The sequence below is a fragment of the Pyxicephalus adspersus genome, chromosome 2, assembly GCF_032062135.1.
Source record: "Pyxicephalus adspersus chromosome 2, UCB_Pads_2.0, whole genome shotgun sequence".
NCBI lineage: Eukaryota > Metazoa > Chordata > Amphibia > Anura > Pyxicephalidae > Pyxicephalus > Pyxicephalus adspersus.
This window is the reverse complement of record NC_092859.1, coordinates 2,639,383-2,661,516: the sequence shown is the minus strand read 5'-3', so window position 1 is coordinate 2,661,516 and position 22,134 is coordinate 2,639,383. Positions and strand designations below refer to the sequence as shown.

The window sequence follows — 22,134 nt, the reverse complement described above, 5'->3', positions numbered from 1 at the left end:
ACCAAGCCATCAAAATTATGTTGCAACCCAAAGATGTAGAGGGCTATAAACATTTCTTGTTGTCCCACCGAGATACTACTAGGCAAACAATGCCATTATCCTGATATTCCTTAGAAAGACCTTCCATGGAACACTCCATAAACACAGCTTGTTAGTTTTACATAAGCTATCTTGATTTCCTTATTTCTGAGACTGTATATCAGAGCATTAAGTAAAGGAACCAGCACGGTGTAGAGCATTGAGAGGACTTTTCTGGTGGTGGTGGAATCTGAACTTGGAAACTCATACATGACCAGAAGAGTCCCATAAAAAATGACCACAACAGAGAGGTGAGAACTGCAAGTAGATACAGCTTTCTGTCTCCCACTAACAGAAGAAATTCTCACAATGGTGACTATGATATATACATAAGATATAATGATGACCACAAATGGACACATAACCACTGGTACAGAAAAGAACATGGCTTCCCTACGAATCTGTGATGTTTCCGAACATATAAGTTGTATTATAGGCTCAAAGTCACAAAAGAAATGATCAATTACATTGAACCCACAGAAACTGGCTCCCCATATTTTCTCTATCACGAATGTGGGTGGTATGAGTCCTAGAACCCAACAAAGAATGATTAGGACCAAACATAGCCTTGGGGTCATTACAGCATGATAACGTAAGGGGTTACTGATGGCCAGGTATCGATCATAAGCCATGATAGTTAGAAGATAACAATCTAATGTTTCCAAATAGAAAAATAGATAAAACTGAAAAAGGCAACCAATAAAGGGAATGGTGGCACCACTGCTGCTAATAACATTGAGTGTGTATGGGGCAATGCATGTACTCAGTGTGATATCTGAAACTGTGATCTGGGTGAGGAAGAAATACATTGGGGTGTGGAGGTCCTTGTTATAGAACACCAAAATAATGATCAGGACATTCCCACATAATGTGGCTAAGTAGACTATTAGAAGGGTACAAAAAAAAACTATTTTAAAGTGGCCGAGTCCTGGGAATCCCAGTATAAGGGCTACAGTAATATTAATGTTATTGTACATCTTTTGATTTCTAAAAATAAAATAATTATCAGAAACATAAACACCTCCTCAATGCATTTCCCAGAATAATGTGCGTCTTCAGGAGAAAATGGAGGTCAATGAAGCCTGATATTCCCAAAACAGATATTTGGTCCAGATTATACAAAAAAGATAGCCCAGATACTTGACATCTCACAGGAGCGTGTTGGGTTTGTTATCACCACTATCCTAGACATGCGCAAGCTTTCAGCGAAGTGGGTGCCGAAATGTTTGAACAGTGATCAGAAGAAGGAAAGAGATGAAGCATCCAAAGCCGTTTTGGCCCATTTCGAACCTGCACAGGACTTTTTGGCTGGGTTAGTGACTGAGGATGAAACCTGGCTCCACATCTTTGACCCTGAAACCAAGGAACAGTCAAAGGAATGGCACCACAGTGGGTTCCCATGGCTGAAGAAGTTCCGAACCCAGAAATCAGCCAAATAAGTCATGGCATCTGTTTTCTGGGACAAAGACGGCATTCTGTTGGTGGACTACCTACTTCAGGGCTCTAGTATCACCAGACAGTATTATGCTAACCTCCTGGACCAACTTAAGGAGGCAATTAAGACGAAATGCTGTGGAAAGTTGACCAAAGGAATCCTTTTTTTGCAGGACAATGCACCTACACACAAACCCAACGTTGTGGTTGCCAAATTGAACACCCTGAGTTTCTAATTGGTCCATCATCCCTCCTACTCACCTGACCTGGCCCCTTTGGACTATTATCTGATCTCGAATTTGAATAAACACCTGAAGGGGCGAAGTTTTGAGGACATTTCTGATGTCAAAGATGCTGCTGAGAGCTGGTTTGAAGCCCAACCAAAGGACTTTTATTTGAACAGTCTAGAAAAGCAACTACGCTGTACCAAGTGTATCAGTCTCAGGGTGGAATATGTTAAATAAATGTGTTATTTCATAACTCTGGCTCTCTTCTTTTTGGGCAAAACTAGGAACTTCTCAGTGCCCCCTTGTATATTCCCGCCTCTGCACATAAAACTGGGTCTGATGAAGAAGTTCATTAAAGCTTTACCAACTGAAGAAAAATGTTTCAAGTACCTAATTTTGGCATTTCCTAGCCTGTCATTTAAAAAGAAAAAGGCCGGTGTGTTTGATGGTCCAGAGATTCGGCAGATCCTCAAAGACGAACATTTCATCAGGACAATATCAGAAGTCAAAAAGAATGCTTGGTTATCATTAAACCGAGCTTGGTTATCATGTTCAAACCCAATATGGCCATTCGAATTCGGGACGACTCTAGATGACAGTTAACAATGCTGTCCACACTCCATCTCAGGGCCTGCCGCCTCCTCCTCATGCTGTTACTGCTGCCACCTGCCCACTGCCCAGTACACAGCTCTGGATGCCAGACTAGATGTGGTCCGTTTCATGTGGTTTCGCTACATAGTAGGTAGGGACAGATTGGAATCTCGTTCATCCATTCATGTCTCTAATAGAGACAGCTTCTACACTGTTCATATAAGTGATGGCCTCAACCTCTAATGCCCTCCTTGCTCCGTCTCAGGGCCCACCGTCACCTCCCATGCTGTAACTGATGCCGCCTGCCCAGTACCCAGCTTTTACCCAAAGAATTTTTAAATGTTTTACTGTGAAAAAAATGTCATAAAGTAACAATAAATAATTTGTATGAATAAAATAAATTTAAAAAAACAGTACATTCAAGTCATTATTTCATTATTTTTCATTGTATGTAAAATTTGTTTTTACATACCGTACATATATGTTTTTTGACAAAAATGGACAGTACCCTGTATCATAAAAAACTGGATGTGATAGCAAAAAACTGGGGTCATTTCTTGATTCACCACCCAAAAATTAGTAAAAATCAAGTGTAAGATCCAACTCAACAAAAAATACTTTCCTCAATATAATTATTAACGATGCACAACATGGAAACCATCATTAAACATTTTGGGACAAGTATTTTGGATATTTTGGATATTTTGAGACAAGTCAGATATTAAAGAAATTTCAAAACTGGGACAGGTAGAATATACAAAAATTGGGGTATTAGAGAGTTTAGAAAAAATCTCTTCGATTTTAGAAGTGACTTATTTGGCTTTCTTAATGTGACCAAGGGGGCATCTTAAACACCACCTGCATTCATCAAAAGGAATTATTCACCCATATTACCACTGGAACCTAATTCATGAATCAACTAAAAAATGTGTGTTGACCATAGTCTCAAAAAAAAGAACATACAACGCTGGTTGAAGGGAAAATAGTTACTATGTAGAAATATACCAGAGAAGAGTATTAAGCTGCATGAAATAATGCACATGAAAAATTATTTGCCTAACTTCCGTAATGCTCTCTTGATATCATTATTTCTCAAACTGTAAATTATTGGATTAAGCAAAGGGTTTAAAATTGTGTAGGCCATAGAGAGAACTTTGTTTAAAGTAAGGGATCGTCCTTCACTTGGAACCACATAAATAGCCATCAGTGTCCCGTAATACATGCACACCACTGCCAGGTGAGAGCTACAAGTCGAGAAGGTTTTCTGTCTCCCAGAACTGGTTGGAATCCGTAGGATGATGAATGCTATATAAGCATATGATATCACAATCAATATGAAAGGGAAGAATATCAAAGGAGAACCCATGATATATGTTAGTATCCGAATGTAAAATGTGTCCGAGCAGGAGAGTTGGAGCAGAGGAGCGTAGTCACAGAAGAAATGGTCAATGACATTTGGCCCACAAAAGTCCAGCTGACTAATACTTATCGTTTCATGCAGTAAAATGAAAAAACTTAAGACCCATGATAAAATGACCAATTTAAGACATAGCGCATTGGTCATTTTAGAGGTATAATGCAGGGGATTGCAAATGGCCATATACCGGTCATAGGACATTACCATGAGAAAAAGACACTCCGCGGATTCAGAGGCACCAAAGAAGAAAAACTGAGTTAAGCAGGCAGTGAGGGACATTTTGACCCCATTGCTGAACAAGGTAGAGAGCATATTGGGGATAATATTTGTGGCCCACAAAATGTCAGTTAAGGATAACTGAGTGAGTAAAAAATACATGGGACTGTGGAGGGATTCATTCTTTATCACCAAACCAATAATGGCAAGGTTTATAAATATGGAAAAACAATAACTTGTTAGAAGAAAAAAGAACATTAAAACGTTAATGCTACTAAGATTGGGAAACCCCAGAAGAGTAATGGCAGAGATGGTTTGATTGGTCATTATCTGTAAAAAAAATAAAATAATTAGATAATAAACTTCCCTTTTTTCATTTCTTTTTGGTCTTGTGCAATGGAAATTGTTATTTATATATGTTAATAGTGGCAATAAATCTACTGATCTTGTAGAAATAGAGTCTGCTAATTTCTTCCTATGATCAGTTGATCTCAGTTCCATTTAATGGAGATGAAGGGAGAGAAAGTATGTCTACATCCTGTATTTGATATCCCGATACACTTTGGTAGGTGAGTATTGTGACTCCAGGAGATGTCTTGATTGAAAGACAAAGAAAAAGAGACTGAAAATAAAGCGGACTTCCTCCCATTAATACCTTGTACAACCGTTTTATAACCTACATTTACTGGCATTTCTAAAGCAGCACAGGACGTTATGGGTTTCTACCTTTCAGAAATGATCTGCATAGGACAAGATTAGATCTGTATAGTCTCCAGGCACACAACCTGCTTACAAAGGGATAATGCCCCTTAGGCCAGGGCTTTATCTCTGATGCCTCAATCCAAACAAAACATTCTCAATACAGCCATCCACCTAGCAGAAGAAGGGTTCAAGAACCATTCTAGGATAGAGCTCACATTGTTGGACAATCTCATAAGGGTTTGGGCCATTATATTGCACTCCTAACACAAGGGGCCTGATTTATTAAAGCTCTCCAAGGCTGGAGAGAATACACTTTCAGCAGTGAAGCTGGGTGATCCAGCAAACCTGGAATAGATTCCATTAATGTCATTTGCTATTTGCTAGCAAATGCTTTGAATCCTGGACCAGATCCATCCCAGGTTTTTTGGATCACCCAGCTTCACTGGTGAAAGTGTATTTTCTCCAGCCTTGGAGAGCTTTAATAAATCAGGACCAAGGCTCTAGATCAGCCCTTTTTAACCTAAAATTAATTTGAGGGGAACCCTTCTATAATTACTATACCAGCAACTCACAGTACATTAGCATGGTGGTCAGTACCTCTTACATTGCTGGGCAGTGGGAAGAATGTCACCCTTACAGATAACCAAAAAGATCATTGGCATCCCTGACATAACTGATCTCAGGGATCTAAATTACTCATTGCTCAATGACCCCACAGCCTGACCTCTGGAGGGACCCTGGTTGGGAAAACACTGATTCAGATTCTCTATTTGAAAGTGAGTGTCAGGTAAAGCAAATACAGAAAGCTGTAAATGCCATGTTCTATCAAGAACCTAACACAATTGTAAAGTAGTGTACACAGCAAAGATAGAGGGAATACATACAACAATCTTGTATGCTCCCAATGGAAGACACAACAAAACTTTTCCTCACCGCTAACGTGCAGTTCTAGAAGAACCACCTGAACTAGAAAAAAGTTTTATGTTTCAGATTTCATAACCTTGTCTTTTATAAAGTCTATCTAACCCCCAAAAAATACCAAACTAAGACATGTTGCAGCTTACCAGTCCTTAGATGTTGTAGTTGCATTATTCCTTTTTTTTACCAAGTATTTTTTCTATAATTGTTCAATTTTTGAACAATTCTGTTCTAGGGAGAAAATGCTACTTTACTGCCAGTATATATGGAAGACTAGCAATGTTCTATAAGGATCTCTTGATTTAAAAAAATACAAAATAAGAGAAAATTAACAAAATAACATTGAAAAAATAAATACTTACTATGAATGGATATTTTTACTCATAAAATAATATTTGTTTATAAGAAAATATATTTCAAAGAATAGCTGGATGAAAAATGTGTTCATATACTGGTATGCTTAGAAAATGTATTCTTCTATGATGAGTAAGAAAAATCTAACAATGTAAATGTTGTAGAGGAATTTTTTAATTGTTAGATACCATTTCCTACTGACCAGAAAACATATATAAAAATACTAATAATAAAATATATATAATGATAAACATATATAGTAATAATAATAATGAAAACAGACTTGTCACATCTTGTTATATGTTGGAAAATTAATATAATATTCTTTGTTGTTGTATTGCCTTTATTTTTTCCTGCACATAAAACCAGCCTTGGCCAATTTCATAATAAATAATGACAACAACCAATTGTTATCATCGCTTTTATGTCTTTGATTGGTAGGCCCCAAATGTCTTTAATGTCTGAAGAGAATCTATTTGTGTTCTCCAGAGCAAAGTCATGTAACCATTATTAGATTTATTAAACTACATGACATTAAAATGTATTTTCTTAAATTTTGGATAAAGTATGGAAATAAAGCCCTGTGCAAGGAGAATGGTTTTATCATTGCATTTCAACTGGGACAAATGTAAAATTATATTGTCATTTATTATAATATAGCTTGCAGCTTAAGGGAACACATATATTGTTCTCAGGGTACTCCAACACTTAACCATTCTTTAAAGTTGACCTAAAGTCAGAAAACTCTTTTATATAAAGTAAAAATCAGATTTTTTTTAAGTGCAACAGACTTTTTTAAACAAGAAATGAAAAAAGAAAAAGAAATGGTGCAGCATCTTCCTGTTCTGTGTTGATCCAGGGATGCTCTGTACGATGTCGGGCATGCACAGAAGGGGCAAGAGATGCATGTGCAGTGCCAGATTGGGTGACGTAGCAAAACAACAGAAGAAGAAAAACGAAGATGGCGGTGCCCAGCGATTCCTCAGTGCTAATCCTGAGTGTGACTCAGGGTGGATTTTACCTGCAAAGAGCGGTAATCCCGAGTCACACTCTGGGTTGCATTACCTAAAAAAAAAAACACTTACCTTGTTCCGTTGCTGCCCCCTGGCGTCCTTGCTGGTCACTGCAGGTCCTGGGGACACGTTCATCTTCTTCAATCTTCAGCCGGGCAATGCAGAGACGATCTCCGGTGATGTTGGTGCATGCATTGGTGCGGGCGGGAGGATCAGCGGGAAAATTAAATAATTTTGTATTGGATTCAATACAAAATAGCTGTATTGAGTCCAATACAAATAAATGTTCATATATTATATATAATTATATTATATACATATTATATATTCTTCTGTACAGTTATATTACATGTTTAACTATTTTTTTTTACAGATTTTTGTGTTTTTTCATTGAAAGTTGATTATTAAATGTATTACATTTATTAAGTATTGGACATATTTCGGTGAGTTATACCTAAGAATTGTAGCCTACAATGTAAAATAAATTTCCATGCAAAAAAAAATGTACCGTTTTTTGCATGGAAATTTGGATGGAATTAGAATGTTAGGGGGGTTAGTATTTTATTAGAGATCCTGTTTCACCCACGGTGTCCCTGAACAGCCTGATAATAATTGATAAGGAAAAGTTTTTAGTGGGAACAGTAACGTTTTTAGTGGGAAAAGTAAAGCTGCGTACACACTTGCAATTTTTGTCGTTGGAAAGGATCTTTCACGATCCTTTCCAACGACAAAGGACTACACGATGCATGAACGGTGCTGTACATACAGCACCGTTCTGCTCTATGGAGAGGGGAGGGGGAGAGCGATGGAGTGAAAAATGTGTTCATATACTGGTATGCTTAGAAAATGTATTCTTCTATGATGAGTAAGAAAAATCTAACAATGTAAATGTTGTAGAGGAATTTTATAATTTTTAGATGCCATTTCCTACTGACCAGAAAACATATATAAAAATATTAATATTACTATATATATAATGATAAACATATATAGTAATAATAATAATGAAAACAGACTTGTCACATCTTGTTATATGTTGGAAAATGTATATAATAATCTTTGTTGTTGTATTGCCTTTATTTTTTCCTGCACATAAAACCAGCCTTGGCCAATTTCATAATAAATAATGACAACAACCAACTGTTATCATCGCTTTTATGTCTTTGATTGGTAGGCCCCAAATGTCTTTAATGTCTGAAGAGAATCTATTTGTGTTCTCCTGAGAAAAGTCATGTAACCATTATTAGATTTATTAAACTACATGACATATAAAAATGTATTTTCCTAAATTTTGGAAAAAGTATGGAAATAAAGCCTTGTGCAAGGAGAGGTTTTATCATTGCATTTCAACTGGGACAAATGTAAAATTATATTGTCATTTATTATATTATAGCTTGCAGCTTAAGGGCACACATTTATTATTCTCAGTGTACTCCAACACTTAACCATTCTTTAAAGTTGACATAAAGTCAGACAACTCTTTTATATAAAGTAAAAATCAGATTTTGTGCAACAGACTTTAAAAAAAAAAAGAAATGAAAAAAGAAAAAGAAATGGTGCAGCATCTTCCCTTTCTGTGTTGATCCAGGGATGCTCTGTACAATGTCGGGCATGCACAGGGGCAAGAGAAAGAGATGCATGTGCAGTGCCAGATTGGGTGACGTAGCAAAAAGACAGAAGAAGAAAAACGAAGATGGCGGAGCCCAGCGATTCCTCAGTCCTAATCCGGGTGGATTTTACCTGCAAAGAGCGGTAATCCCGAGTCACACTCTGGGTCGCATTACCTAAAAAAAAACACTTACCTTGTTCTGTTGCTGCCCCCAGTGTCCTTGCTGGTCACTGCAGGTCCTGGGGACACGTTCGTCTTCTTAAATCTTCAGCCGGGCAATGCAGAGATGATCTCCAGTGATGTTGGTGGATGCGTAGGTGCGGGCGGGAAATTTAAATAATTTTGTATTGGATTCAATACAAAATAGCTGTATTGAGTCCAATACAAGGAAATGTTCATATATTGTATATAATTATATTATATACATATTATATATTCTTCTGTGCAGTTATATTACGTTTACCTTTTTTTTTACAGATTTTGTGTTTTTTCTTTGAAAGTTTATAATTAAATGTATTACATTTATTAAGTATTGGACATATTTCAGTGAGTTACACCTAAGAATTGTAGCCTACAATGTAAAATAAATTTACATGCAAAAAAAAATGCACCGTTTTTTGCATGGAAATTTGGATGGAATTGGAATGTTAGTATATTATGTGAGATCCTGTTTCACCCACGGTGTCCCTGAACAGCCTGATAATAATTGATAAGTAAAAGTTTTTAGTGGGAACCAGTAAGTTTGCAGGAATACTTTCAGGCCTGTCCCACATAAACCAAGCACTTCAATGTTAGCAGGCATTTTCTATAATATTTACCATGTAATCCTCTTTCTTCCATGATACCCCGTTTCAATTAATGGCATACACATTCTTGTAAATTGATTAGAACAATGAATTCATTCTCAGTTTAGAAACCTTCACATGGCTCCCAGTTTGTCTTTATCTCACAAGCACGCAACAAGCACTTTGCTGTCTGTCCTCTTCTCTGCAGCTTGAAGCATCCCCAAACTCCCTTTAGCTGTGCATGTGTCTGTCTCATCATCCCCTGCACATAAATTGGGATTGTGTGCAGCTGAAGGGGACTTTAGAGCATCTGCAGCCAATGATTACAATAGTTCCTGCTGAAGATCTTGCCTAGCCATTGGCTACTGGTCCTCCATAGCTTCCTAGCTCCCAGGCACCTGTTGCCTGTTGTATCATTAGCGTGTCTAATTTGCTGGTGGTGTGATTATATGTTGGTTTATCTGCTGAAGACTCTGCCTATTTTCTGAACCTGGGATTGTTTGCTGCCTGGACCAACCTTTGCTTGTGACCTCGATTTTGCTTATGTTAACCCTTACCTAGTGTAGTGGAACAATACCTGCGTGTAACCATTGACTCTGTTTTTAGGCTCTCCTCTGCTGGACTTTCTTGTACTGCATTAGCTGTAGATACCCTGATTACTGCCCTGGTCTGTCTGGCGTCTCATTGTTTGCTCAGTTCTGCTCTTGTTGGCTCCTTGTCCCCTGTTAGTCCTTCTCAGACACCATTTTAAGTGCATGGAAGTCATTGGGGCAACCTTGTGCTGGGAAAGCACAACTATCCTCCTGAGGGTGAACAGGGGCGTGCTATAAGTGAAAAGTATGCAGAAAGATTGGAGGACTGGCACCTGGTGAGCACTGGCACTGGACTGGGACCTTAAAGTTACAAAGTATTTGTTCTACAAAAAGTGGTAACATACAATCGTAAATATTGGATCATAAAATCATAAATATAAAGTGCATGAAGTCAGTTCATGTGTCGAAAGTCATGTATTGCGCTCAATAGAGTTCTTATAGCTTATTGACGTATATTAGTAACCTAAACAATTGATGGGGTACAGGAGCAAGGGGAAGGGGAAAGAAAAAAAAACTGGGAAATCAACAATATTATTCACTTCATAGATAACAGTCAGATATAGTTTAAGGTTTAATTCTAGATTACCCAATCCAAATTAGATTACCACAAAGAACGGAACATGGAAGCCACATTCTGCTCCTGACAAACCAATCATCTCATCCCAAAATCTGCCAGCACTGCCTTGGGATAGGAAATCTAACCCAGATCCTTCTCTTTTATTCCAGAAGCCTGGTTAGAAAACAGAACAGTGGCTATCAGTCACCAAATATAACTCCCCGGGCTCTTTCCGCATCGAATAACCTGTTTTTATAGGGACCACAGCCTAAACCAAAGGGGGATCTATATGCCATCCAGGACCCATCCCTAAAGTCGTGAAAAATTTGAGGCTCTTTACGTAAGAAAAGTAGAAACCTGATTGTATTACGTGTCTAGGTATATGTATTATAGGAATGTTTATGGTATTTCACATTTTAAGGTGGAAATGGCATGTAAACATTTGAGATTTGTCCCATTCAGTTATATTGAGAAGCTATACCGAAATACTTTATGGTGTTTTTGGGGAGGTCAGAGGAGTGCTATAGGGACCACATTATCTGCAAATAAATTAATTTGCTATGATTGTTCGATTTTTAATTTTCCATCAAAACGTTTTGCTTTTATTATTTTTTGTCCTGTCCAATGTAAATTATGAAATAATAGTTTTTCACACAACGAATGTCCAAGCAAAAAACATTTCCATACTTTTATTTAATTATTGATTTATTATAGAAATAAAAAAAAACTTAATTTAGCACCTTTAGTTGGATTTCCTCTTGTTTAAGGCGTTGCTTTTGTTCTTGTTTTCTAACATTTTCCCCATAGCGTTCTTGATATCTTTATTTCTTAAGGTATATATGATTGGATTAAGCAATGGAGTCACCACTGTGTACAGCAGGGAAAGGATTTTGCTCACGGTCAGAGACTGTCCTTCAGATGGAAGGACATAAATACAGAAGAGTGTCCCATAAAATATGGAGACCACACACAGGTGGGAGCTACATGTGGAAAAAGCTTTCCGTCTACCTGTGTTGGACTGGATTCTTAAAATTGCATAGACAATGCATACATAGGTAACTATGACAATGATGAATGGTATAATAAGCATAGGAATACACAATAAAGTCACTTCTGTGCGAACTAGAGAAGTATCAGAACATATGAGGTCTAACAACGGAGTCAGATCACAGAAGAAATGGTCAATGACGTTGAGTCCACAGAATTCCATCTTACATATGGTTATTGTATGGATCAAGATGACTGTAAAGCTAATGAGCCAAGACATTATGATCAACTTTAGACAAAGTATGTGGTCCATGATGGAAGAATACCTTAAAGGGTTGCAAATTGCTAAATACCGGTCGTAGGACATAATGGTAAGGAGAAGACACTCCGAACATTCAGTGACACCAAAAAAATAAAACTGAGCAATGCAACCTTCAAAGGACATTGGAGCACCTTCATCTATGATGATGTATAGCATGTTGGGTGAAATGTTTGTGGTCAACGTGATGTCAGTTACAGAGAGTTGGGACAAATAGTAGTACATAGGAGAGTAAAGATATTTGCTTAAGGACACTAAAGTGATTATCAGAAAGTTCCCACAAACTGTCAAACAGTATATACCAAGAAGTACGCAGAAAATGAGAAAGTGGACCCCGTGCTGATTCTGAAATCCTAAGAGAAAGATTTGAGTGACCATAGTGATGTTGGTATCGTACATTGCCCCTTGCTGTACATACAGCACCGTTCTGCTCTATGGAGAGGGGAGGGGGAGAGCGATGGAGCGGCACCCTGCTGCGTGCTCTCCCCTTCCCTTGCATTAGGATCGGTCGTCGTTCATCGTCCGTGGATCCGCCAGGACGGTCGTTCGGTCGATGGACGACACCGACTGTACACACGCCAGATTTTCGCCCGATATCTGGCCGATGCCGATTATCGGGCGAGAAAAATCTGACGTGTGTACGCAGCTTTAGTTTTCAGGAATACTTTCAGGCCTGTTAAAGTCCCACATAAACCAACCACTTCAATGTCAACAGGCATTTTCTGTAATATTTACCATGTAATCCCCTTTCTTCCATGAGGCCCCGCTTCAATTAATGACATACACATTCTTGTAAATTAATTAGAACAATGAATTAATTTTCACAAACACGCAACAAGCAATTTGCTGTCTGTCCTCTTCTCTGCAGCTTGAAGCATCCCCAAACTCCCTTTAGCTGTGCATGTGTCTGTCTCATCATCCCCTGCACATAAATTGGGATTGTGTGCAGCTGAAGGGGACTTTAGAGCATCTGCAGCCAATGATTACAATAGTTCCTGCTGAAGATCTTGCCTAGCCATTGGCTACTGGTCCTCCATAGCTTCCTAGCTCCCAGGCACCTGTTGCCTGTTGTATCATTAGCGTGTCTAATTTGCTGGTGGTGTGATTATATGTTGGTTTATCTGCTGAAGACTCTGCCTATTTTCTGAACCTGGGATTGTTTGCTGCCTGGACCAACCTTTGCTTGTGACCTCGATTTTGCTTATGTTAACCCTTACCTAGTGTAGTGGAACAATACCTGCGTGTAACCATTGACTCTGTTTTTAGGCTCTCCTCTGCTGGACTTTCTTGTACTGCATTAGCTGTAGATACCCTGATTACTGCCCTGGTCTGTCTGGCGTCTCATTGTTTGCTCAGTTCTGCTCTTGTTGGCTCCTTGTCCCCTGTTAGTCCTTCTCAGACACCATTTTAAGTGCATGGAAGTCATTGGGGCAACCTTGTGCTGGGAAAGCACAACTATCCTCCTGAGGGTGAACAGGGGCGTGCTATAAGTGAAAAGTATGCAGAAAGATTGGAGGACTGGCACCTGGTGAGCACTGGCACTGGACTGGGACCTTAAAGTTACAAAGTATTTGTTCTACAAAAAGTGGTAACATACAATCGTAAATATTGGATCATAAAATCATAAATATAAAGTGCATGAAGTCAGTTCATGTGTCGAAAGTCATGTATTGCGCTCAATAGAGTTCTTATAGCTTATTGACGTATATTAGTAACCTAAACAATTGATGGGGTACAGGAGCAAGGGGAAGGGGAAAGAAAAAAAAACTGGGAAATCAACAATATTATTCACTTCATAGATAACAGTCAGATATAGTTTAAGGTTTAATTCTAGATTACCCAATCCAAATTAGATTACCACAAAGAACGGAACATGGAAGCCACATTCTGCTCCTGACAAACCAATCATCTCATCCCAAAATCTGCCAGCACTGCCTTGGGATAGGAAATCTAACCCAGATCCTTCTCTTTTATTCCAGAAGCCTGGTTAGAAAACAGAACAGTGGCTATCAGTCACCAAATATAACTCCCCGGGCTCTTTCCGCATCGAATAACCTGTTTTTATAGGGACCACAGCCTAAACCAAAGGGGGATCTATATGCCATCCAGGACCCATCCCTAAAGTCGTGAAAAATTTGAGGCTCTTTACGTAAGAAAAGTAGAAACCTGATTGTATTACGTGTCTAGGTATATGTATTATAGGAATGTTTATGGTATTTCACATTTTAAGGTGGAAATGGCATGTAAACATTTGAGATTTGTCCCATTCAGTTATATTGAGAAGCTATACCGAAATACTTTATGGTGTTTTTGGGGAGGTCAGAGGAGTGCTATAGGGACCACATTATCTGCAAATAAATTAATTTGCTATGATTGTTCGATTTTTAATTTTCCATCAAAACGTTTTGCTTTTATTATTTTTTGTCCTGTCCAATGTAAATTATGAAATAATAGTTTTTCACACAACGAATGTCCAAGCAAAAAACATTTCCATACTTTTATTTAATTATTGATTTATTATAGAAATAAAAAAAAACTTAATTTAGCACCTTTAGTTGGATTTCCTCTTGTTTAAGGCGTTGCTTTTGTTCTTGTTTTCTAACATTTTCCCCATAGCGTTCTTGATATCTTTATTTCTTAAGGTATATATGATTGGATTAAGCAATGGAGTCACCACTGTGTACAGCAGGGAAAGGATTTTGCTCACGGTCAGAGACTGTCCTTCAGATGGAAGGACATAAATACAGAAGAGCGTCCCATAAAATATGGAGACCACACACAGGTGGGAGCTACATGTGGAAAAAGCTTTCCGTCTACCTGTGTTGGACTGGATTCTTAAAATTGCATAGACAATGCATACATAGGAAACTATGACAATGATGAATGGTATAATAAGCATAGGAATACACAATAAAGTCACTTCTGTGCGAACTAGAGAAGTATCGGTACATATGAGGTCTAACAACGGAGTCAGATCACAGAAGAAATGGTCAATGACGTTGAGTCCACAGAATTCCATCTTACATATGGTTATTGTATGGATCAAGATGACTGTAAAGCTAATGAGCCAAGACATTATGATCAACTTTAGACAAAGTATGTGGTCCATGATGGAAGAATACCTTAAAGGGTTGCAAATTGCTAAATACCGGTCGTAGGACATAATGGTAAGGAGAAGACACTCCGAACATTCAGTGACACCAAAAAAATAAAACTGAGCAATGCAACCTTCAAAGGACATTGGGGCACCTTCATCTATGATGATGTATAGCATGCTGGGTGAAATGTTTGTGGTCAACATGATGTCAGTTACAGAGAGTTGGGACAAATAATAGTACATAGGAGAGTGAAGATTTTTGCTTAAGGACACTAGAGTGATTATCAGAAAGTTCCCACAAACTGTCAAACAGTATATACCAAGAAGTACGCAGAAAATGAGAAAGTGGACCCCGTGCTGATTCTGAAAGCCTAAGAGAAAGATTTGAGTGACCATGGTGATGTTGCTATCGTACATTGTCTAAGAGAGAAACAAAAACATTTGATATATATGTTACGGTATTAGAGATACATACGTACTGCTTTTATGTCATAACACTTACACAACATGTACATCCAATCACACACAGTATTTGCATTTAGCAACATAGGCTTCCTCGGGATTGATGAGACTGGCATCTTTTTTGAAAACATATATTCTGCATATTTAAACAAAAACATAAAAAATGCAAGGTGCCTTATTAGAAATATTAACGACACTGAATCTAGCAAGACTCTAGATGTAGCCTTCCAAAAAAGTTGCGGAGTGATTGTGGTAATGGATTTTGTTGACTCATCCCTCGATCTATCACTTCAAAAGATTGTGGTAGTGGTTTTTGTTGAGTCGGTTTTAATACGTAGAATATATGATTTTAAACATAATGCTAGACTCAACAGTCCTGAGGAAGCTTATGTTGCATAACAAACCCAATGCCGGTATGGATTGGATGTACGCCATCTGTAACTGCTACCTGTAAAGACAGGAAACATATTTCTTTGTAATATAATATATTAAATTATGCTTTTTTTGTGGGAGAATAGGTGTGTGATATGTTTTAACATTTAATACCTTTAAAGTCCTTGGAATCTTCATTGTTGTATACCCCCCATATTGGCCTTAGATTGCGTTAATGTCATATGACTATGAAATGGACATTATATTGAGGGACAATTATAGACTTTACTATGGAGTCTGTAAAGAGCTGTATAACATGCTAATTCTATAGAAAACACAAAACCCATGTTAGGTCCTGGTCCAGCCAGTGCTCATCAGATGCCATTCCCCAATCTAAGGACGCACTCTTCTCCTATAGCAAGCCCCCACTCAATTTTCTGAAAATAATGAGTAAATGAACTGAAGCATAGAGGAGTGAATGTCCAGCATTATTTGCAGTGTAATTTATAAATACACCCCTTAAAGAAGAGTTTCTCAGCCAGGGTTCCTCTAGAGGTTGCAAGGGGTTCCTTGAGCTCTCAGGGTAATTTAGGTAACATCAATGACCTTTGTTGCTATCTGTACAGATGACGGCCTTCCCACTGACTGCAACACTAATGTATGGTGAGCTGTGGATTAAGTAATCATAGCTGGGACTCCTTTGGAATTTGAGGGGGATATGATGATGAGTTCTGTTTTATCCAGGTTGAGTTTCAGGAATCGGTCAGACATCCATGATGAGATGGCTGACTGGCAGCATGAGACCTTATCCAGGACTGAGGGAGACAGTGTATAATAGGGTATAATAGCTGATCACATTCAATTGGATTTGCTCTTGTATTTCTGAAGATGTTTCAGAGCTTTTGAAGCCCTTTCATCTCTACAGTTGGACACTTAGAATTGGGGTATGTTACCAGAACATGGTGGAGTACAAATTTCACATCTCTTGGTCTGGAACTATCACCTTTTGCCATGTTGCCTGCCATGATGGTTGGATTAAGGTGTTCCTGTTGTGTGGATATAAATACTGGCATATTTTCCTATAGAGGTGGAATAAACAAAGCAATTTGGAAAGCTGCAAAATGTCTTTAACATTCAAAATCAAGTCCAGGTAAATATGATAAACTATTGTTAGATATACAATGATCTGGAGAACCTTTATAGACATACTTGCTGTATAATGTACCTAGTTCTTTTGGTGTAATATGGTCCTCCGTGAATGTTATTAGGTTGACTGAATAATGCAATGTAGCATAAGCCTCATGCCTTATATAATCATTACTAATCCATGGGAAATATCTCATAACCTATAGAGAATTCTGACATCCTCCAATGTAAAGACCTGTTTTTTTTTTTCTTGGCTCAAGACAAATATTTTGTTTGCTGTTTATGATCTAGGAAAATGTTATTTTACAATTCAATAAATGCATTCTATCTATTCTTCGATTACAGTTTCCCAAATCAGAGTTTCAGAATTTCATATAAACTCTTTACTGTTCTTTTTTAATCAAACTTGTTAAAATAATTGACTCGCATAACGTATATTCTTCTAGCTGTATTTATTCAATGCAATTTATAAATTCCAGTAAAATATAAAATAGCAGTAGTTTAGAAAAAAATAAAACACAGAATCCAGCGATATATCACTATGTATAGCGTGACTTCCATATTTAAATCTATTACCAGTAAGTATTGTATATAGGTAGTTGCTTGTAGGTGATTGTGGAAAGTCGTTAAAGAATTGTGTTTTACTGTTCCACTGATTGCGCACTTTCTCCTCGAGCATCCACCCAGGTTGATCATCCAAGAAATGGTCTATATCTACATTGATATATCAGTTGGATATTGAATGACAATGATTGATATTTAAGTAGACAGTCCTCATGCTGATGCGTTTGTTGTATTGGCTTCTTCAGATGAAGGCAGGCAGAAAGTGACGTATCGATTGATAAGTGAATGTCATGTGAATTTGAATATCATGCGTCAATGCCACGTTTTTGGACAACAAAATTTCTGGCAGGTAGGAGCTAAAGGATTTTTAATTACAAATACCCTCTGCTATGTACCATGGAAGGGGGCTGTAATGTGTTCAGGAAATACATATAGCACCCTCCTTCCCTCCCCCACCAACCATCATCCCCCTGAGTTGAATATAAAGCACAGACCCAGTTACAGTCTGGAGTAGTAGTTATTAACTTGCAAAGCATATGAGGGTCTAAACCCATTCTCCTATAATGTACAATACATGTAAGGAAGAGGGCCATCAGAGACCACAGACACACTGGAGGAAATGATGGTCAGATATTATGGACATGTCATGGGTTTAATTGGACACTGGATACATACTACCGATGGAAGATTAATACATTGTGTACATGCAATACAAAAGATCACCAATATGACCTCTACAAATTAGGTCTCACACAGATCACAAATCAGGTTTGGATCCAAAGGCCATACTACGACCTGCAAAGCGCTACATACTGTATGGCCTTCTTGATATAGGTTGGGAACCCAGCTGTCCGGAGGCAAAACTTTTGGTGTAAAGTTGTCAGGTAGGAGAATAGAATGGTGTATTAAAAGTAGCATTATTATATATTCCCTACCAAAAATGTTTTAATTAAAAAAATAACAAACTAAGGGAACACTGCCTCACTCGAATAGACAGAATACTGTAGCATTTTGAGAATGATCCTGTCCTTATAATGAATGGGAGCAGCTTCTCTGTCCATATCAAACCAAAGTGATAAACACAAAATAACAAGCCACCACATCTAAGAATTTTTAAATTTGTGCAATATATTACATTTTGATCCATGAAGGAATACATTGTAATTGTAGAGAAGACTGGGGCAAGATTATCAACACATCTATCAACAAAGCAGAAGAACAAATAAATTACTTACCTATTGAGTCACCTGCACTGAAATGCATTGATCCTCTGCTAAAAGATGTTCCTCAAAGTATGCTGGGATTCCATTTTCATGGGAATGTGAATACACCGGGTCACTCTCAGCTCTCAATGGTTTCTTTTGCTGACCTTCACGCAAAACTAAAGTTGAGTGATTTGCCTACGTGTGTTTCATCAAAGGGTGCAGCCATCATCCTTCTCATGTTCTTCCTGACCAATCATCTTGATTGGTCAGTGTGAGAGGTTTCATTTATCCCTGATACACACAAAGGAAGCTGGGATTGGGGGTTTTCTTAGCATCCGAAGCTCACGCTTCACAGCTCAGCTTTGTCTTCAGAAACCCAGAGAGATCAGGCAGGTAAAACACATTAATGTAGAATGGAAATCACTTGTCCCTTTTTGTAATAATGACCTGGCTGATCAAGCATTTAGTTCCATTTTCACAACACTACATGTTAGTGCGAGGAACCAGTGAGAGCCATGGCGAACGCAGATGGTCAAAACTTCAGGTTGGGTTTCCAGTTGGCTTTAAAGGATCATGTCTCGGTAGTAGTATATACCTCTTCTTTTGATTTTTCACCGTTATCGTATGTGTATGTATTTATTGGGGATAAGAGATAATGCCTCCGGCAAAGTGGCGAACCTTTCCTCGAACTTCTGATTGGTCCATGAAATTTCAGTGAACCGATTTTGCCGACCCATCAGAAGTTCCAGGAAATCATTGTCTGCGATCTCCGGGCACTAGTGGTTAATTAACCTTCAGTGCCCTGGGATCGCAGTGGATTCTCAGGGCTGCATTCGTTCATGCAGCCCTGGGAATCCTCCTGTTTGTGATCCCTGGGCACTAGAGGTTTTTTTAGTCCCCCTGGAATCGCAGAAGATTTCCGGGGCTGCATTTCTTCATGCAGACAGCCACAGCAGACATGCTTTCCACAGCCAATCATAGAGCACTAGAGGTTTTGAACGTGGAAACTTGTCCTCATTTACCCTCTAGTGCCGGGGATCACACGCTTAGCTGACCAATGAATGCAGCTGTGAGTGAATTCATTGATCACCACAGTCCTCCTCCTTTTCTTATTAAAATTTGATCTCGATCAGTGAATTTATGCTTACGATTTCAGTAAGCAAGCATGGCGGCGAGATTGAGTTTTAAAAACTCGCTCGCTCATCCCTAGTGTTTATACATACTACATGTTCAATACATATTGCTCAGTTGTTTTTTATTTATATATATATATATATATATATATATATATATATATATATATATATATCTTTTCTTTTAGTACATAACTGTTCCCTGATGAAGCGGATTTAATCTGTGAAACGGACTGCACACAAGTAGTATTCCTTTATGATATTGTGCTNGCTTTTCCCCTACCAATGTCATTTATAGGCCTTGTTGTCCACTGACTATTGAGTTTGTAACCATCGTATATGGAGGCTTCTTTTGTAACATGTTTTGTATAAATGTTGTTTTTAAATTAAGATGTTATCAATAAAATGTTTTCATACATAAACTGATCCTTATGTACTGCCTTAAAAGTCCCCTATGCAAAAAGTTCTTTTAAATTATTTTTGTTTTTTAGGGATGTTGGCAGTAGTTGATTAACCTGGAGACTTGACAGAGAGCTACCATCTTCCTTTCCCGGTGTAGTTTGCATGTCAATGCTATATCAATGCATACTGCAAGTTTTATGAAAAGCTTCTCGGATATCATTATTCCTGAAACTATAAATAAGTGGGTTAATCAGTGGAATCATGACAGTATACAGGAGAGACAATAATTTGCTGGCAGTTAATGACTGCCCCTGTGTTGGAACCATATATGTACAAAGAAGAATTCCATAATATATAGACACAACTGTGAGATGGGAACTGCAAGTGGAAAATGCTTTTTGTCTTCCTGTGACTGAAGACATTTTTAAGATAGCGCAGATAATATAACAATATGATGTAATGATGAATAAAAATGGAAACACAGCCATAGGAATGGTGAGTATCGTAACTTCAGTCTTTACAAGATACGTATCTGAACAAGAAAGCTCCAACAAAGGAGAAAGATCACAGAAGAAATGGTCAATGACATTTGAGCTGCAGAATTTTAAATTAGAAATGGCTAGGACATGGTTTAAAATCACAGAAAAACTCAATAACCAAGTAAAAAAAATGAGCTTTATACAAAATATATAATTCATGATTGTGTTATATCGTAGAGGGTTACAGATAGCGAGATATCGGTCGTAAGACATCACAGTAAGAAGGAGAGACTCAAGGGCCAAGGAGGCGCTGATGAAGTAGAACTGAGCCAGGCAGCCAGGAAAGGTGATTGTGGTTTGTTGATCCACCAGAACCCGAAGCAAAATAGGGCTAATGCTGGTGGCCATTATCAAGTCCGATAAGGAAAGCTGAGTGAGGAAGATGTACATTGGAGAGTGCAAGCTTCTGATCTTGACTACTACAACTATAAGGAGCAAGTTTCCACTTGTTGTAAAGTAGTATATCACAAAGAACAGAATGAAGAGCAGAATGTTGAGATGATAAAGATTGTGAAAACCCAGAAGATGAATCTTGGTGATCATTGTCATGTTGCTGTGAATCATAACTTAGGATATGGGTAATTTTGGAGTAATAATGCTACTTTCTAATTATAATAACCAGGTTAATCTTACATTTTATAACAGTTGAATAGATGGGACTTTTTTACCTTCATAATTATGTAGATAATTTAGTCTTTTCATCTGTAAGGACAGGATAAACAATTATATAAAAAACTTTGAGATAAGATCATATTAGAATATGAACAAGGAATTAAAATAAAATGCATATAAAATATGAGCCTTGAGGCAATGGCCCTGATTTACTAAAGCTCTCCAAGACTGGAGATAATACACTTTTTGCAGTGAAGCTGGGTGATCCAGAAAATCTGGAATGGATTCCTTAAAATCATTTCCTATTATTTGGTAAATGTTTTCAATAATTATCCAAATACATATCAGGTTTGCTGGATCACCCAGCTTCACTGATCAAAGTGTATTCTCTCCAGCCTTGGAGAGCTTTAATAAATCAGGGCCAATAAATCATACCAATATTATAATTGCTTTTTAAACTAATCATAAATCAGTGCCTAGGTACAGGAAATAAGGAGATTTTGTTTAAAATTGAGTTGTTCTCATTATGAGATTTTTATTTAAACTAATTCTATGCAGAAAGATCTATTGTTATATATGTATTTGTGTCATTAGACCCATCATATGATTCTGGGCAAAGTATGTATTTATTAAAAAAGTTCATGCCTATACTAAATAATTGAAGAATTCACAACACACATATCTGCCCATTCACTTGGCTTTCAAATTACCATATTAAGTTACCGGTATTTGAAGTGTTTAAGGAGACAAAACCTTTAGTTTGAATACTAGACAGGATTATTTTTGGCTTTCTGCATACTTTC

The 22,134-nt window shown here is 37.7% G+C and overlaps 4 protein-coding genes across 4 annotated transcripts; all 4 read right to left on the bottom strand.

Moving 5' to 3' along the window:
* Positions 1 to 3,378: 3,378 nt before the first annotated feature.
* Positions 3,379 to 7,085, bottom strand: LOC140324982 (olfactory receptor 11L1-like). Its single transcript, XM_072403088.1, has 2 exons — positions 7,023 to 7,085; positions 3,379 to 4,293 (listed from the first exon to the last, which is right to left on the bottom strand). The coding sequence occupies exons 1-2, from the start codon at positions 7,083 to 7,085 to the stop codon at positions 3,379 to 3,381; spliced, it is 978 nt and encodes a 325-aa protein (XP_072259189.1).
* A 4,150-nt stretch (positions 7,086 to 11,235) lies between these two features.
* On the bottom strand, positions 11,236 to 12,198 carry LOC140324980 (olfactory receptor 5G9-like). The gene has a single exon (XM_072403087.1). It carries the CDS (start codon positions 12,196 to 12,198, stop codon positions 11,236 to 11,238), a length of 963 nt encoding a protein of 320 aa, XP_072259188.1.
* A 2,152-nt stretch (positions 12,199 to 14,350) lies between these two features.
* On the bottom strand, positions 14,351 to 15,313 carry LOC140324977 (olfactory receptor 5G9-like). The gene has a single exon (XM_072403084.1). It carries the CDS (start codon positions 15,311 to 15,313, stop codon positions 14,351 to 14,353), a length of 963 nt encoding a protein of 320 aa, XP_072259185.1.
* Positions 15,314 to 20,356: 5,043 nt separating this feature from the next.
* LOC140324971 (olfactory receptor 10A3-like) lies at positions 20,357 to 21,283 on the bottom strand. Its single transcript, XM_072403081.1, has one exon. It carries the CDS (start codon positions 21,281 to 21,283, stop codon positions 20,357 to 20,359), a length of 927 nt encoding a protein of 308 aa, XP_072259182.1.
* Between the last annotated feature and the right edge of the window lie 851 nt (positions 21,284 to 22,134).

Bases quoted from the DNA above. Each gene is read 5' to 3' on its own strand.
- LOC140324982 (XM_072403088.1), bottom strand. From the start codon at position 7,085: ATGAACGTGTCCCCAGGACCTGCAGTGACCAGCAAGGACGCCAGGGGG. The intron at 4,294-7,022 runs GTAAGTGTTTTT...TTTTTTTTACAG, and splicing joins GGGGGCAGCAACGGAACAAG to ATAATGACCAATCAAACCAT.
- LOC140324980 (XM_072403087.1), bottom strand. From the start codon at position 12,198: ATGTACGATACCAACATCACTATGGTCACTCAAATCTTTCTCTTAGGA.
- LOC140324977 (XM_072403084.1), bottom strand. From the start codon at position 15,313: ATGTACGATAGCAACATCACCATGGTCACTCAAATCTTTCTCTTAGGC.
- LOC140324971 (XM_072403081.1), bottom strand. From the start codon at position 21,283: ATGATTCACAGCAACATGACAATGATCACCAAGATTCATCTTCTGGGT.